Below are 17,341 nucleotides of genomic sequence, written 5' to 3'. Positions count from 1 at the left end.
ATCCCCCAAATTGAAACTTCTGAATGGTATTCCTTTTCAATCTATATTTTGGCTGGATGTATATAACACGTCCAATCTAAATACTGGATTAAGAAAGCATAATAGTTGGAATGGTTCAACAAATACAATGAAATACAAACTCCCCAATCCTATTTAAGGCTAGCCTAACAACTTCCTTGTACATTTTTAAAAGAAATTTAGATGGCCAACATTCTTACAGCACACCATATGAAGAGAGAATCACTTGGAATAAAGCTGATAATGTTTATGAGTGCAGAAAGAAGTACATCAACTTGCAGTGAGATAAAGGAAGAAATTAGATGAAATTTCACAGCGCTTATCCTCACATTGAGGCCTGTGCATTTTTTCCAAGCAGATCTCATGTGATTCTATGGTGGTCATGAATTTTTTGAACTACAAAATGGCTAAATAATGTCCATTTTTTCATTAAGTAATCATGTTTCCAATAGTCCACAACCCCTCTGCCTTCCATTTGTTCCCAATAAAAATCCTTCTTTTTGTGCAATATTGCTTTTTCAGACTGGTAAGCATGGGATCTGGGAGAACTTTAGATATGGTAAAGATACAAAAAATAAAGGAATACCAAGAGTGATATTTTCTGTTATTTCCAGCATTGAAGTTAGCTCAAAATAAATCCATCAAAAGAAATTCAAAACCACCCTAAGAATAAGATTTAAAAAATGGATGCCTTTTTTACTAGGGGAAAAAACCTGAGGGGAAACTGCAAGACATCTTTCAACCTCAACATTAATCTAAGCCTGAAGGGGCGGAGCTGGCATCCCAGCAGTACAGCATGCGATCTTGAAGCTCCAAGATCGCCACTGATATCTGCATTGCAGGACAGTCCCACCGGACCTAAACCCTTCCCTAGAGATGGTGATTGTGGAGGGCACATCCTATTGATCCCAGGGACATCGCAAAGTTCCTGGTTGATCCAGGAAAAGCTCTTTTTGCCAGCGGCAGAGAGGCAGACTTCCAAGCTTCTGAAGCTGGACAGCTCCAGAACGGAAGAGATTGGAAAGAAAGTGTGTCAGTTTGGTGAGATGAACATTTACTTATTATTTCTTGGACAGAACACCCTGAAAAAATTAAAGTGGAGTAAAAATGAAGAGAAAAGAATTTAAGTGGCATGATTAATTGTCAAAGTGAACGTTTTTTTTCTTTTTTCCCTTTTTATTGCAACTTTGAATTTGGCAAAGCTGTTTAAGCTGGACTGGTACTTTTTAATCTTTTGTTTGTATTTCTTTCTCCCCCTTTTAACAACCCTTTTGAAAATCCCTTTTTGACTAAGATTCTTCTGCTTGACTTAAGATTTATTTTTCTCCTTTAAAAGGGGGTGGGGGGAGACTTTACTTTTTAAAAAATTCCTGGTTGTAGATTGAGGAGGGGGAAATGAAAGTGAAGGAAAATAAGTAGCACTGCCACCCAGAGGCTTGGATACATTGTTTCTTTTTCTCTCTCACAAGCTTGTGTTACAGTCAAGGACTCTGAGCTTTGTATTGGAAAAGATAGAGATGAGCATGGCAGTTTGTTTATTCAGGTGCCCATTTGTACAGATAGCTGGAGTCTGGAGTTGAAGTTGAAAGAAAGAAGATTGAAGTGACCTTGACAATTTCTGAGCTAATTTACCAAAGAGCCTTGGATATTTGGCGGCAGAGGCCTCTGTTATATTAGAATTGCTTTTTACATTTTGCCTCCCTTTCTACCCCCCCACCCCCCAACTAGTGGGCTCTTTTTTTTCCCTTTAATTGGATTTTAACTTTTTAAACCAGGAACTAGAAAGTAAACTTTTTATTTTGGTTTTCTTTTTGTTTATTAAGAGGAACATATAGAATATTTTTCTTTTTTCCTTTTTACATCTGCCATTGCAACTAATTGGATTAAGGTATACCAGTGCCTGAAGATTTTCTTTTTCCTTTTTTCCTTTGGAGTGGCAATTGTTTGCCTTAGGTTTTTTCCTCTTTTTTCCTCTTTTTTCTCTCTCTTTCTTTACAGATAAGAATTACAAGATGAGTAGAAAGACAACAGCCCCAGCTTCTTCGATACCAACTCCCTCCCCATCTGGAGGACAACGATCTATACAGACAATCTTGCGACAGTAAAATAAAAGAGAAAGAAGTGACATTACAGATGATTATGCAAGGAACTCAGAAAATTGAGCAAAAAATTGAAAAAAACAGATGAAAAAGTGGAAAATATTCAACGGATGATGATGAAATATGAAGACAGATTCAAAAAAATTGAAGAAGAAGATATACAAAGAGAAGAAAATTGGAGATATTGATATTCGTTTGATCGATGTCGAGAAGGGCAGATGTGAACCATTAGGATGGGAAATAGACAAATCAGAATTTTTTCTAAGATTTCAAAATATAGAAGAAGGAAAAGGTGAAAACCTTGCTGAAATAATGGCAGAAATATTGGAAGAAGCACTGGAAATAACCAAAGAAAAGATGATGGATGGGATGGACAAAGTGTTTAGTGTCTACACAAGATATGCAACAAGGAATAGATTACTGAGAGAAGTTCACATTAGATTTACTAAGAAGATTATTAAGACACAGATACTCCAGGTGGCGAGAGAGAAAAAACTAAAATATAAAGATAAAGGAATTGTGGTGCTGAAACAGATAACAAGAAGAGTAAGACAGATGAGAAGAGAATATTTATTCTTGACTAAAGAGTTACTTAAAAGAGGAGTAAACTACAGATGGCTGATGCCAGAAGGCCTCTTGTTCACTTGGCAGGAACAAAGACACAGAATTGACACATTTGAAAAGCTAAGCTATTCTACTTAGAATACTTTAGAGAAAAGGAGGAAGAAGAAAGAAAGGAAGTCACTAATTGAGTTCCAAGAGGAGTGTATAGCAGTAATTGAAAAAGAAGAAGAAGATGCAGTAGGCGGTGAACCCAGAGAACAATGAGAATTGAGATCTACTAGAGCAATAAAACCCTCTTATAAAGCTTAACATGGATGAAAGAAAATTAATTAAGATTAACATAAATGGACTTAATTTGGCTACTAAAAGAAGGAAAGTATTTCACAAATTAGAAAAATTAAAATTTGATATAATCTGCTTACAAGAAGTACATATTGAAAAACAACATAATATGTACTAAAACAAGGGAAACTAGGGAAATTATTTACGTCACTGGCACAATCTACAAAAAGAGGTGTCTTCATTCTATTCTTCATTTAGAATATAAAAATTGGAAACCATTAATGCTTACTTTTCAATATAGTGAAGCATTATGATCCCCATATCCCACATTTTTGATCAAGCAACAAAAGAATTCAGACAGAGACCTCATGTGCAAAGTTCGTGCATTAGACACATCAGAAATGGTAAGACATCGTTTTGAGGCAGCTTTAGAAATTGCTACAGACTAAAGTGAAAGTATGTGCCTTGCAAAAGATGCAACTGTTTCAATTATGCTTTTCCAAAATGCAATTGGTCTTTCTGGGTTTTTTTTTCCTTGAATACATTTTCCTTCTCATTCAAGAAACTTTTTCAAGTTCTGAAGGAATTCTCACATCTCTGTTAAAACCAAACTATCCCTTTCCCCCACCCCTCAATCTTATCCTTTCCTTTGCTGTGTTCCTGACATACTTTTTAGCAGCTCACCATCCCATAATAGTTAACTTCATATTTGTATGCTATAAATGACACAGTCTTAATAGCCAATGGTTCTAAGTAAAGGACATTCAGGAAATGTGACACATATAATGCATGTATGTTTATATGTGTATTCATTGGATTCCAAAATTAACAGCATGGAAAGAATACTCTTTTTAACTACCTATCTCTCCCTCACTCCCTCCAACTCAGTCTGGGTTCCTGGAGACCACTTGAATAGGCCAATTGAATTTTTTTTCAGCCTTTTGCCTTCTTCTTAGGACTAGTAGAAAATGACTGACCTAATGTCATTCAACTGAATGACACTCAGTCATCCAGTCATTAATGTTAAAGCAGGACATGTGATGGATTGTTGTAAGGAGGTGAATTCCCAGGAGGAAGGGGTTACTTTCCAGAGGCAACTCAATCTGGATATTATATCTGAGAAAATTTTAGTGAAGATAGCATCTCCATAATAATTTGCAAAATACAAGGTAGATGCAGTCCTGCAAAATATTGTCTATAGGTATGAAAACAATAAAGAATTCAGCTTGGAGAGTCACAAGGTATCATTCTTAGTATTGGGCCTGATAGGACTACAACTCAGTTTCTCGCTTAGTGCTTTAACCACTGAACCAATATGCTTCTATTTTATATTGTACATTCATTTATAATATTATACATTTATAATATTATGTACTTTGAAGCTCCTCTCAGTCAAGCTTCAGTGCGACAAAAGTTCTCATATTATGAAATGAGAACTTTAATTAATTAATTTCTGCTTACAATCAAGGGGAAATAGCCTTTCAAAACCTTGGATGCTGACAATTACAAGAAACAAGGTCAAGAAGTACTTATTCACCATCAACATCATTATCAGCTAGCAGCACATCATATAGTACTCTTTCCATTGTGAATATTAACCCATCCTCTGTTACACATGGTGTCCTCCAAAATACTGGCCGCTGGAGACCAAATCAGTGATGTTGCAGACTGGCAAAATGAGTACAGCGAAGAAAACTTAAATCAACTGCAGAAAGTAAATCTTTGGTCTTGGATCTGTGGCTATTCTTAATTAATACTTTAATATCTTCAAAGCATATCCTCACATTCCGTCCATCAATTCTGATAAGACTAGAACCTAAATAATCACATCTTTTGCCTATTCTGTCAATATTACCAAGTAAGCTGAACTATACAGACTCAAAATAAAATTCCATAGAGCAGTTATTTGATAAAATAGGACTGCCAACATGATTGCCAACGTCTGATTATATAGAAAAAAGGCTATAATTAAGAAGCTTTGAACAAAGGATCCCTCTAGATGGCATTCCCAAAGTGGAGAGAACCCTAGGAGCATTGTCTTTGAGACTTTTCCAGACAGTTTCTGGAAATCTAGAGAAGGCAGATTCAAAGATATCCAGGCGAGAGTTATATAGGGCAACTAGTGTTTTAAATTATACCTGAAAGCCAATGCAGCTCCTTTACTACTGGTAGTAGAGTTACATATGACCCATTCTACCTTCATTTTTTCTTTGCTGCAGATTCTTTTATAATAAAACATTAAAAAGAAATGAAAACTGTATCCAGTCACTCTCTTGGGACAGTAGCCTAATTTTATATATAGGGATAATGGGAAAAACATGAAAAATCCCATCAAGACAGAAATTATATGCATTCTCAGCACAGAAAATTTTCTTAGTATTATTTCTGAACACAAACCAAACCCAAACTTAATTGGTTCAGCATCTCAAATTTCTAGAAGGTCCATAAGGTTATGGGAACAAAGGAGTAAAATGACTCTCAGATCATTACAGGCCTTGTGTTTGAAACAAGCTTTGCTTTTCTGCTTAATCTTGAATATAACTGGAGTTTGTTAAATTAAAAGTGTATTTTTTTAAAAAATGTTTTACATTCAAAATGACTTCAGCTCAAAACAACTGCTTCAGGATTAGAACAGGACTATCTCATTCTAGAAATGTGAAAGCACCCATTCCAAGCTTCAAACATTTGTTTCCAGCTTGAAACACATTCAGTATGGACAAAGAGCCCTAATTTGGGTTTAAGAAATTGTTCTAGATTCAGAATAGTGTTCTTCAACTTCAACATGTTCTAAATTTGAAATGTTTTTTTTTAATAAAGTTTTTATTTTTTACAACAAACATACAAACAAAACATAAAAATTTGAAATGTTTAATATACATCTACTTCCTCTAATTTGTAATTATTATTATTATATAAGTATACGCTAAAGAGTTTGTGGTGTGCATGTGTGCATAATTCTTGGCTATATTTAATCTCAAATGCTTATCTGAACACAGATCTTACATTTTAGAACTAATTAGTCTGAAACTGACAAGGTTTCTTTCAAGGTTTTTGATATAGATGAGCTATTTAATCAGGCTGATTGATCTGATTCTATATGAAAATTATTGCAAAAAGAAACAGATTTATTTCAAAAGAAATTGATATTTTCATTGACTTCAATACTTGAGTTGAAACAAATATTACAGATATTTATTGTATTTGATATTAATGTCCATATTATGTTTTATCTGAATGACAAAATAATTTGGATAATGAATTATTTTATCAATAGAAACAATTGTTTTCAGTATTGTTCTTGAAAGATAAGAATTCTTCTAAGCTAAGCTTACAATTGTTTCCTCTTATATTAATTATATCTTTTTATGTTAAATCTGGAAAATTAAAATCTGCCTATCTGGTTTGTCAGTCAGGTTAACCAAGTATTTATGGGTATAATTGTATTACAAATTAAGTAATCTGTCTTCAAAACTATACATAATATTGTACACTTGTATACACACTCTACTGACATCAATCTGAAAACCCTCAATTTTAAATTCCATCTGCAAATTATTCTCCAATTTATTTATGTGTGTACTTTTCATAAAATCATGAAATACCTACTAGATGCTATCCCTTTAAAAAAAGAAAGAAAATGCTCTTTCCATTAGAGAAATGGCTTTAATTACTTAGACATGGAAGGTTTGCTGCAATTTGTAATCAAACTTACTTTTTTCAATGTACTGATCTCCTAAAGAACATAATAAATTCTTGAATAAAAACATAAGAACACGAGTCCTGTTGGATTAGAACTCTGACCCATCTAATCCAACAGGATGTTTTTGCAATAGCCAAGCAACTGCACAAGGAAATCTACTAGTTTCTTTGCAGATAATCTTCAAAGATTTCTACATTTCCACCAAGACTAATATGTGTGGATCCCCATGACTTCCATAAATTGGTCCAGACCTTTTATGAAGCCAGCCAGATTAGTCGCTAGCACCACATCTGGAATGAATTCCTCCATCTAGGAATATCCATTGGTAGTAGATACAGTATTTTATGTAGCAATACACTTATACTATCCTTGACAGTGGGTATTACATTATATTGTATTTATTCATTCATTAATTCATTCAATTTGTTAAGGTGCCTGTTTCTAATTTGTGACTCATATATAATACTTATCCATTATCTTGAGTACTTAATTGCTATTTCTCTTTGAGCCGATACTAGTTTCAATAGCTCACTCCTCAAATATCAATACAAATAATGAAAACATTCCCATTTTATCAAAAGGAAACCTTTTTTCCTTTTACCTAAGAATAATCTTCTTTTTAGTACAGGATAGCATAGACCACTTACAGGGCAAGCTAAAACAGAAGATATTCTGTGTACCAGGTTTTATTATTTAGAAGAAGCTCAAAGAGTATGACCAACACATCTATTCAGAAACCTAGGTAGTTGTTTTCTACTCACAGTTTGGTCCTTTTACCATAGTATTTTTAACACTAAAAATGTTGGCTGCAGTTCTTCAAAATTTAAGACAAGGATTTACTAATTTCTCCTTTCCTAATGCTTTGAGCACTACAACAACAGAGCATCACATCAAAAATCCCAAGAAACTGAATTTCCTAAACATCTAAATCCTTCAAATGAGTAACAGCTACTATGAAAAGTTACCTTTCCCAGAATTCCTAGAATTTATACTGCGGATGTTACAGAATTTAAAGCAATAAGAAGAGATTAATGCAGCAAGTTTTCATTTTGTATTACAGAGAAATCTGGGAAAATGTTTTGCTTGATATTGACAAACTTGAGTTCCTGGTAAGTTAATATAAATTTTAGAATGAGACTGCTTAATGTATCTACAATAAAGTAGACCACATATTTAATATGTGCTTTTATCCGAATACAAAAAAGTTTTCTTGCACATTTATTGAGGAAGCATTTATGTCTAATTTGTGGAACAGTAGCCTAAATAGAAATGTTTTATTATACAAAAAGCATTATCTGAAACATTTTGCTAAATTAAGAACTATGGGGAGTCTTTACCACATGGGGATCATTATTTTAATAAAAAGAACATTTTTGTCCCTGCACAAGTTCCTCTTTTCCAAACCACAGCATTCTTACACATCATTCTGGATTAATTTTAACGCTCTCAGAGCAATAAAAAAAAAAGGCAAGCTCATTCAGTATGACAAACAAAAATGTCCAACAGAGAAGCAAGTACAAAAGACAGAACAATCCCATTGTCTGTAGGCATAAAAGCAAGGGCCATGAACACTTTATAATTTGCATTTCCTGTCACCCATGATTTGAAAATATTGGTTCACATATTAATATGGAAAACCAATTCAGAAATAGCGTCCATGGGAAACATAATAGAACGGATTCTGTATGTTTCATTTCTACCCACACATCTGCAACAGCAGGTTGTCAGATTATTTTCTAGTATTCATTTTTAAAAATAGCCATAATCACTTTAAAATTAAATGAAAAAAAATAAAATACGAACCAATTCTCTAGGGTGGAATGCTTCCTCTTGACGAAAAATTAGAAGACTAACCGATCCACCCATCTTGGTGCTCCTCAGGAGAGAAACAACTTCTTCTTGGGTTTTTCCTGTTAAATCCACTCCATTTACCTAAAAGAAAAGGGGGAGGGGAAATCTTAAAGTAGCTATAGCAAAGAATGATGTTAAGATAGATCAATTAGTACTGAAGGTTACCTTTCAACAGAGCAAGTATGCTTTATCATTGTTTAATGCTGAAATCTTGAACATGCCTTAATTGTGTATAAGTCCAATTCAAAATATTTTTATTTAAGTTAAAAAATCTCAAATCAATTACTCACTCAAACTCCATTGCTGAGTCAGCAAACCATAGATTTCATTATTACCTTGGTTATGACTCCTCAGCATTCAACTACAAAAAAACCTGCTAATTAAAAAGGTAATTGCTCTTTTTCTCTTCCGATCTTTCTAGCACAATCTATGTTTACTCCTTGAGCTGATTTTCTTTTCTTTATGTAACAGGATTATTAGCTATTTACCTATCACAGAGATAAATAAATCACTAAAAGTTGCTAGATGTCTCTAGTCCTTGAAGAAACCAAAATTAGGACCAAGTTCCCCAATTACACCAAAAAATAATATTTGGTTTTGGCTTAATGTATGCAGATCCAGCCAAGGCTAGTGTACAGAAAAGTCATGGTTAAATAAATTATGATTAATCAACAGTGTGTCATGGTCCATAGTCCACAAGTAGAGTTATCAGTTTTCTGAACAGGCAAAGAAGGATTCAGATAATTGGAAAGGAGGCTAAATGGGGGAAAGAAGCCACACCAACATTATAACTTTCTTAGCACCTGTTACAACAAAAATTGGGGGAAAAATGTTTAGGCCTTCATGATTAGGACATTACTTTTTCCAGCATCAGAAATAATGACTTTTTAAATCACAATATTTTTCCAATAAATCTTTATTTTCAAGAACATATGCTAGCAATAAAATAGAATCTACGACGACGCAAAGGAAATTTTACTATAGAAACACGGTGAGACTATAGCCCATAGTAAACACAAATTTGAAGGGTCTAGATTGAAGCCAACTCTTGACATTAAACAAAAATAAATAAATCTAGGCTATCAAGTATTGTCAACAGACAAAATAAAGAAATAGACAATCATTAAGATTGCAAAACATGAAAGTTTGAATAACTGTTGTTATGAAATAATCCAAAACAAAAACAAAAATTCTAAGATATGTCAGAAGTCCTATATCATCTTGGACAAATTCTAGCAGGCAGCCTGTTTCATTGATTAATCATTCTCACTCTCAGTAAATTTCTCCTTATTTCCAAATTGGATCTTGCTCTGACAAGTTTACTCCCATTACTTCTTGTCCTTCCCTCAGGAGCTTTGGAGGATAAATCAACCCATTCTTCCTGTGATAGCCCTTCGGGTATTGGAAGACTCCTATCAGGTTTCCCTTAAGCCTTCTCTTTATTAGGCTAAATATGTCTAATACCCTTAGACTTTCTTCATATGATTTAGCCTCCAAACTCTTTATTATCTTTGTTGCTCTTTTCTGCACACTTTCTAGGGCTTCAACATCTTTTTAATATCATGCCCAGAATTGGATGCAGTATCCAAATGTGCCTCAGTAATGCAGTACTGAGTGGTACTATCATTTCTCATGATCTCGATGCTATCCCTCTGTTGATGCATCCTAGGATTGCACTGGCTTTTCTAACAACTGCAACACACTGCTAACTCATATTTAAGCCATGGTCCACTAGGATAGCCAGATGACAGGACACAACTGTTGAGCCAGATACTGCCTATCCTGAATCTGCAGGACATCACTTTGCTCACCACTGAAATGCATCTTGTTGAATAGGACCTAACGTTCAAGTCTGTCAAGCTCTTTCTGAATCTTGAGTTTATCTTCCAATGTGTTAGCAATTATCCCCCACAATTTAATGTCATCCACAAATCCAAGTCATATTGAGGTAAGCAAGTAAGAGTTAAGCTCCGGAGAAAAGAAAATGCATTAAATCAATTATGATAGTTACTGCTATATACAAACCTTCCTATAGAAATTGGGACAATGCTAACATACCATCATCTTCTATCTTGGACCAAGGAATTCCATTAGCATAAATAATGCACTAATATGTTGCAATACTGCTAAATTACCTAAGAACTTAAACCGTACTTAAATAAATTTCAGTGAAATTAAATGCATGAGCAAAAAAAGCTATTGGGTTTCATTATAAACTGGAAGCTGGCTCTTTATCAATCATTGTAAAATGTTTGCAGTATTGCAAAGCCAGCATGCCCAATCCAGATGCCTTTGTAAACTGTAGTATACTTTCACTTGGAAAGAAAAATCATAAACAGAATCTCCAAAAACTTCCACATGCAAATCTTTCTGTTTCTTGTTTCCCTGAAGAGGATCATGCAAAGCTTGAAAGATTTAGTTAGTTCCAGTGTAGGGGGACTGATTTCATAGGCAATGAATATGTAGTACTTAGAACAGCAATAAGGGCACAATTTAAATGGATATACTTTAACCCTTTTAGCTCTCAGGATTCTAAGTATGCCACATTTTTCACTAGTTAGGAGACCCTGATAGGAAGAATTATACAAAGATCATTAATTTAAAATCATTTTCATAGTAGCTTCTTTTCTGTGAAACATCCTCTCACCAGGATACAGCAGCCCCCTGCTCCAAACCTTTTATCTTTATGGAAAACTGTTAAGAATAATTTTGCAGTTAAGTATTTATTCCTAAATACTGGGATATTAGGATTGTATGGATTTATTGATTCAAGATGGTGGATAAGGCACCTGATTTGTTTGTCATTCTTAATTGTTTTTTAAAGGCCTTATGAACAGCTCAGAGTTGTGTTTTACAAAATGAGTTGGCATATAAATCAATCAGTTAATTAAGGGACAAGCTAGTTACTAAAATAAGTGGATCAAAATCTATTTTTGAAAACAATACAAACTTATGAGGAACTTTAAAACCTTTAAACTATGAACTGCTTCCCCATAAATCTACTTGTACATTAATACTTTCAACATTAATGTATGTGAGTTATGATAATATGAGAAATACCTTCTCTAGGGAGTTTGCCTGACTAATGCCTGGTTATATTTCTGTTTCATATCAGATACAAATCTGAAATGATATACAAACTTTCTATTAGATAATTTTAACAGTGCTTCATAAAGATTTTATTTTATTTTAAAATATGTACTGCTTTTGGAGGAAGTATTTTTTTCAAAAGTGAATAAAGGAATTAAACCATAAAATTATTTTGACATAGAGAAGGTATATGGACTTTGCTTCATTCTAATGCAGAATTCTTCCTATTACACTATAACTATAAATGCAAAGGCATAGAATAATTGGAATGTCTAGTTTCAATTTTTTAAAACCAGATATACTTAAATGTTTAACCATAAGTAGTACTGATGAACCAATGCGAGATACAATTTATTCCTGGGAAGAATTTGCTACAGACATCTTTTGATCTCTTAATATTTTAAGATACAGTTCTCTAAAATGATCCATACTATTTGAAATGGCATCTATTACATAAAGAACTGGACTAAACATTATTATATTTCCCCTTTTTGTCTTCTATGTCTTCCTGTGTGCCTACTGTTAAAAAAGAAATAAATCCATTAAATTAGTACCCTCCTGTTTTGAAAGTGGTTGCCATATTTTATAGCAATGTTATATTATAAACATGACAATAATATTACAGTATTAGATTCGCCCCATACAACTTTGTTAAATTTATCAAGAACTGTCTGCATTTCTATTTTGACAGACTATGATTATTACCTCTATTCATTTTTTAAAAAAATTACTACTGACCACATATAGATAATACTTTATATCTAAAATTTGTTCTTCAAATTCACCAACATTTATTATTTGTCCCTTGTTATGCTAATCTATGACTTTGCTTCCAATGAACTGTAAAGGTCAAATCATTCCATCTCTTCAAGATATCTGCTCAAAACTACAGCTTAGAGAGTTTGATCCCGGCTGAAAGACATATAATTTGTGTCATTACAAAAAATGCTTATCAAATACTATACAAATACTAACACCAGGCAAATTCCTGTTGTTCTATGCTACTAAGAATGATTGCCCCCCAAAAACATTATAATGAAGCAGATTCTTTAAAAAAAGGTAAAAAATATAATGAAGCAAATTCTTTTTTAAAAAGGTATTCAACATCTCCAGATTTTATAAATAATTTTCTATAAGAATTAAACTGAGATGCAAAGTCTTGTATCTTATCCCAAATAAAGCAAGCTAAGTTATTCCTGTTTATTAACTAGCTATTCTGAAAATATGAACAGACAATGCTCTAGAAAACTGCCACAGGAGATGAGGGGGAAATTAATTGGATTGCTGTATAACTCATATAAAAGTAAGATGCTTGCCAAAAGGACTTATAAAATTCCCGATAGCATTGTGACATTTCATCACCTCAATGAGTCGGTCTCCAGCCTTTAATCTTCCATCTTGAATAGCTGCGCCTCTTGGAAGGATATTTTTCACATAAATTGGAGCTGAGCCACCAATAGGAACATCTCTTGAAGTGATGCTAAATCCTAGGCCTTCAGTACCTATAGAAATTATTTAAAAGTATTGTCAGCTTATTCTGTGCCTCTGCATTATCAGAAATTTTGGATTTACATAAAGCTACCTAAGCATCCATATTTTCTTTCTATAGCTCATCATACTGAATAAATACAGCCTGATATGGTCCTTCAGTATCACAGAATGTGCATATAACTCTGATAACCATATCAGACAGTTTTATCAACACTGCTTAATATATTTTTGCTTTTTTCAATACTGTAAATAAACAAATATAATATAATATTATATTATATAATATTCCTTGTTTAAATGGTCTCTGTTGATCTAGCTTTAGTACTTGGGTGAGGGAATAGATAATATTTTAGATCCTATCTATGAAAAATATTAAAAATTTAAAAAGGTTCACAAACTTCTAAGCACCGCTATATGGAGTCGTTCCAGTAATATTTCCTGGTCCATGATCTCAAAGACTGGGAAGAAATCCAGGAGAATCAATACAGTAGCAATCTCCCAGTAAAGATAATTAACCAAGATAATAAAAGCTGTTTCAATTCTGTATGAAGACCTAAAACCAGATGGAAATGGATTTAAATTATGAGCTCTGTATAATAATTAGCCTACTGAGAATAGCGGGACACATTCTATGCAGAATTTTATAAATTGCCATTTTAGTTCCATGCTTTGATGTGTCATCATTATAAAGCAGATAATAGCATAAAATCTTAAGGTAGCTATAAGTTTGTGTATATCCTGTTTGATTAAAGATTGTCCTGCTTTCACATTCCAGATTGTTTAATCCAGCTTCCTCCACTGTCCCAAAAATAGGGCTTTACAGAGTCATGCAAGCATAATGAGTTTCAATGGCTAAACTCATATTCGTTTACCTGGAGAAGTGTAGGATTGGCTACTTGTCAACGACTGTTCTTTTTTGGCCTATGCAAGAAGAGTGACTTATGAAAAACATCAGAAAATTCTGCTCCCAGTTTTGCCTACACAAGCCCACTGGAAGTCTAGTTATAGCCTGATTTAATTTTGAAAAACAAGATTTAAATTATGTCTTGAATCCTGCTCAGTATCTCAAAAGAACATACATATAGAGCATACAGAGAAACCAGAAGCTGTCTAATCAGAGCAAGAAGCAAGGCTGTACTATATGATATTTCCAAATGTTTTGTGTGTGTGCATGCATGCACATATCAGTATCTCCAAAGGGCTGGATTTAAAACAAAACATAGCAGGGAGGCACATTAACAGCCAAAGAAAAGATCTTAGAAGCTGGGGTCTACCAAGGTGCAAACTATGCAGAGAAATTTCAGTCCAATCCTACTGACATATGTAGAAAGTTAGCACCCACCCCTCTCCTAGAAGAATGAAATATTTTAGGAAATATTAAAAAGGCAGAATATTGTATTTCCCTGAATGAGAAAGGAGAAAAATATCTTTAAAGCAGCTTCCTGCAGCTCCCTCCCCACCCCCACCCCCGCTTCAGCTCCAGGGTGGATGGAATTAAGACATGGCCCTCAGGACATGATAAGATGACCCATCTCACCACATGGCACCTGGAAAGATTACATCACCCAGCAGGATTCAACCAAACTCAGCACACATACAACCTACAAGCTAGCTATGACCCCTGACAGCATCCAATCATGATACTCTTCCTGTGCCCCAGGAAGTTCAAAGCTCAGAGAGGATATAAAACCAAGGGACTCTCAGCAACTCTTCCCTTTTCGCCCAGGAACTCCAAGGCCTGTGGTCCTGTCCACCATTAAACCTTCTTTCCAAGCAACTTCAAGGAATCCATTTGGAACTGAACCCAGAAGGATATTTCTTCCAACACAGAGTATAGCAGGAAAAGCATACAGACAGTCCGAGATTTATGATTACAACTGGGTCCAGAATTTTGGTCATGAGTCATTGCAGTTGTTTACTGAGATGCCCACATGATCACTTCACTCAGTAACTGCAATCCTGGCTCTTTCAGTTGTGTTTGTTAAACAAACAGAGAAAAAGAGTTCCATGCCAAAGGGAGCATGGAAAATAACTCCTGGAGAAATGAAATTTGGATCCTGAAAAACTGAACTCCCTTTCTCTCTCCCATCCCAGCCTTCCCGTCCCATCTATGCATGGAGAAAGGTAACTCAAATCTCCAGAATCTAAGCTTCCTTCCTTTAGCTTTGTATGCTGGCTTTCTGCAAAGAAAGTTAATTATTGCATGTTTCTGAAGAGTAGAAGCATCAAGTTCACTAGCTTCACTGGCCAGGAAGAAGGAGGGAGAAGTAACAGAAACAGAGCAGGACTTACAAGGCCACAGAAGCTTTGCACATCCTGGTGGACCAGGCAGAAGGGGAGTTGCAGCCCCTCTGCAGAACTGGGGTGGGCGTGCTTTCACGTGGTACATCTGACCTGTGGCCCGCCAGTTTGACACCCCTGGCCTAGACCCTTCCAAATCCAGATGGGAGATTCCACAGAATGTTGTGGAGAAAAACAGGGTTAAGATCCTGTAGAACTTCCAGGCAAGTAGTGGCTAATTAACCAGGCACTGTGTAGTAGACAAGGACTAGAAGACAGTAGTGGTGATAATGGTAGCAGTACCGAGTGATATCAACATCAGGGGGAAAAAGAGGGTAAGAACCTAGAGGAGTACTAGGGCTTAAAGGCAGACCTATAGAGGATGCTTGAAAGCAAAGAGCAAAGTGATCCCATTGCTGGTTGGACCAATTTACTGCTGTGATTACTATGCTCCAGAGTTTAGCTCCAACAGATACTAGGAAGTACATTGGAGTTCTCTGCCCAGAAGAGTGCAGTGTTAAAAACAACAGAAATATTGCACAGAGCCCTCAAACTCCCAAAGAGATCTCTGGTACAGGATCCAAGACTAGGAAGACACATAACACCCATAGGGTGAGAAGGGATATATGTACATATGTCTAGTGTTTAACTGCTGTTGCTGTCCTCATGCCCAGCAGACAGTTTGAAAAACAGATTGTTCATTTAAAAAGTTCCCTTTATTTTCTCTTTCCACTTGGGTTTATGCAGAAAGGAATCTTGTACAGCATACAGTCATTAAGAGACTATTACCCCATATCTCCCTTAATCTCCAATGTGGAACCAGCTGAGGTCCCTCCAAAGTTTTCCTCTTTTGACTTAAGTGCTTATGAACAGTAAAAAGCGACACTTCTCCGCAATGAATATTCTTTGCAGCTTTGGGTTTAATTAATTTTATTCTTACTTTGTGTGCTGAGATCTCCCAGAGGTTTCACCTAAATCATGAATTGATTGCTTAATATCTTCCATTTATCGCATTTTTCCTCTTGGTATCTAAATCAAACATTATGGTTTGCTATGGACAGAAATACTTCTGGATCAAAGTAGTGGAATTTTAATTAGGTTCCCCACTTTAAAGATTTGATTAATAAACACACATGTATTGAGGCACTCTCAGAATGAAAACTCTCAAAATATATCTATTTATTAATGAGTTAAGTCTTTAAAAAGGTATGTTCAGAATTGAAAGAACTAAGCATTTAAAACCAAACTGAACATTCCATTTGTACTTAGCAATGGATAATTCTCTGGGAAAATATCTGCCTTTGGATAGAGAAAAATACAAGTGATTATTTTGTTTAATTCTAATTCTATTTATTTATAATATTTATTTGCTTGTTTAAAGTATTTTAAAATTGGTTTGTATGCAAAAGCTCACTCACATTAGATTACAATAATAATGAATTATAAAAATTATTGTTGGAATAAGACAAGATATGGAAGAATACACAAAGGATGATTAATATTGTTTAATATTCATGAGTAACATTCATATTTGAGCAAAAGTAATATGTATGAACATAGTCGCTGCATCCCACAATAATCTATTTATTTGCAAAATTGACTAATGAAAGAAGTTATGCCAGAATGAGTAGGACATTCCATTATGACCAGTCCTATTGTATCAAACATGGACACAGAAGAATTTGCAGAAATGCTTGAAAATTTAAAAAAGAAAGGGGGGATTAAAAGACTGAGAAAACAATTAAAGTGGAAATACAAATGAAAAAACAAAAGACTGATTTCTAAAGGAACTTTTAACTGAACTTAAAAAAGAAGTTGGTTAAAGACTTTTTTCCATATGGAAAAAAGAAAAATTGAAGATCAAATCCTATAAGAGCATCTAAATGAATTTAATACTAAAATTATTAGAAACAAAATAGCAATAGCACTTATATACCACTTCACAGTCCTTTACAGCCCTCTCTAA

General features: G+C 34.4%; 1 protein-coding gene across 22 annotated transcripts in view; it reads right to left on the bottom strand.

The window, feature by feature from the left end:
- The window catches only part of PARD3 (par-3 family cell polarity regulator), a 612,541-nt gene that overhangs the window by 246,964 nt on the left and 348,236 nt on the right, over positions 1-17,341 (bottom strand). For all 22 annotated transcript variants that reach the window (XM_087915556.1, XM_026710113.2, XM_087915560.1 and 19 more), the window contains 2 exons: positions 12,967-13,106; positions 8,467-8,595 (listed from right to left, as the gene is read on the bottom strand). In XM_087915556.1, the coding sequence (XP_087771682.1) occupies positions 8,467-8,595; positions 12,967-13,106 (269 nt within the window). The remainder of the gene's footprint in view (positions 1-8,466; positions 8,596-12,966; positions 13,107-17,341) is intronic.

The sequence above is a fragment of the Pseudonaja textilis genome, chromosome Z (assembly GCF_049901715.1).
Source record: "Pseudonaja textilis isolate UNSWEBS1 chromosome Z, rPseTex1.2, whole genome shotgun sequence".
Lineage (NCBI taxonomy): Eukaryota > Metazoa > Chordata > Lepidosauria > Squamata > Elapidae > Pseudonaja > Pseudonaja textilis.
Note: the sequence above shows the minus strand (reverse complement) of the source record. Positions and strands in the feature narration are given on the sequence as shown.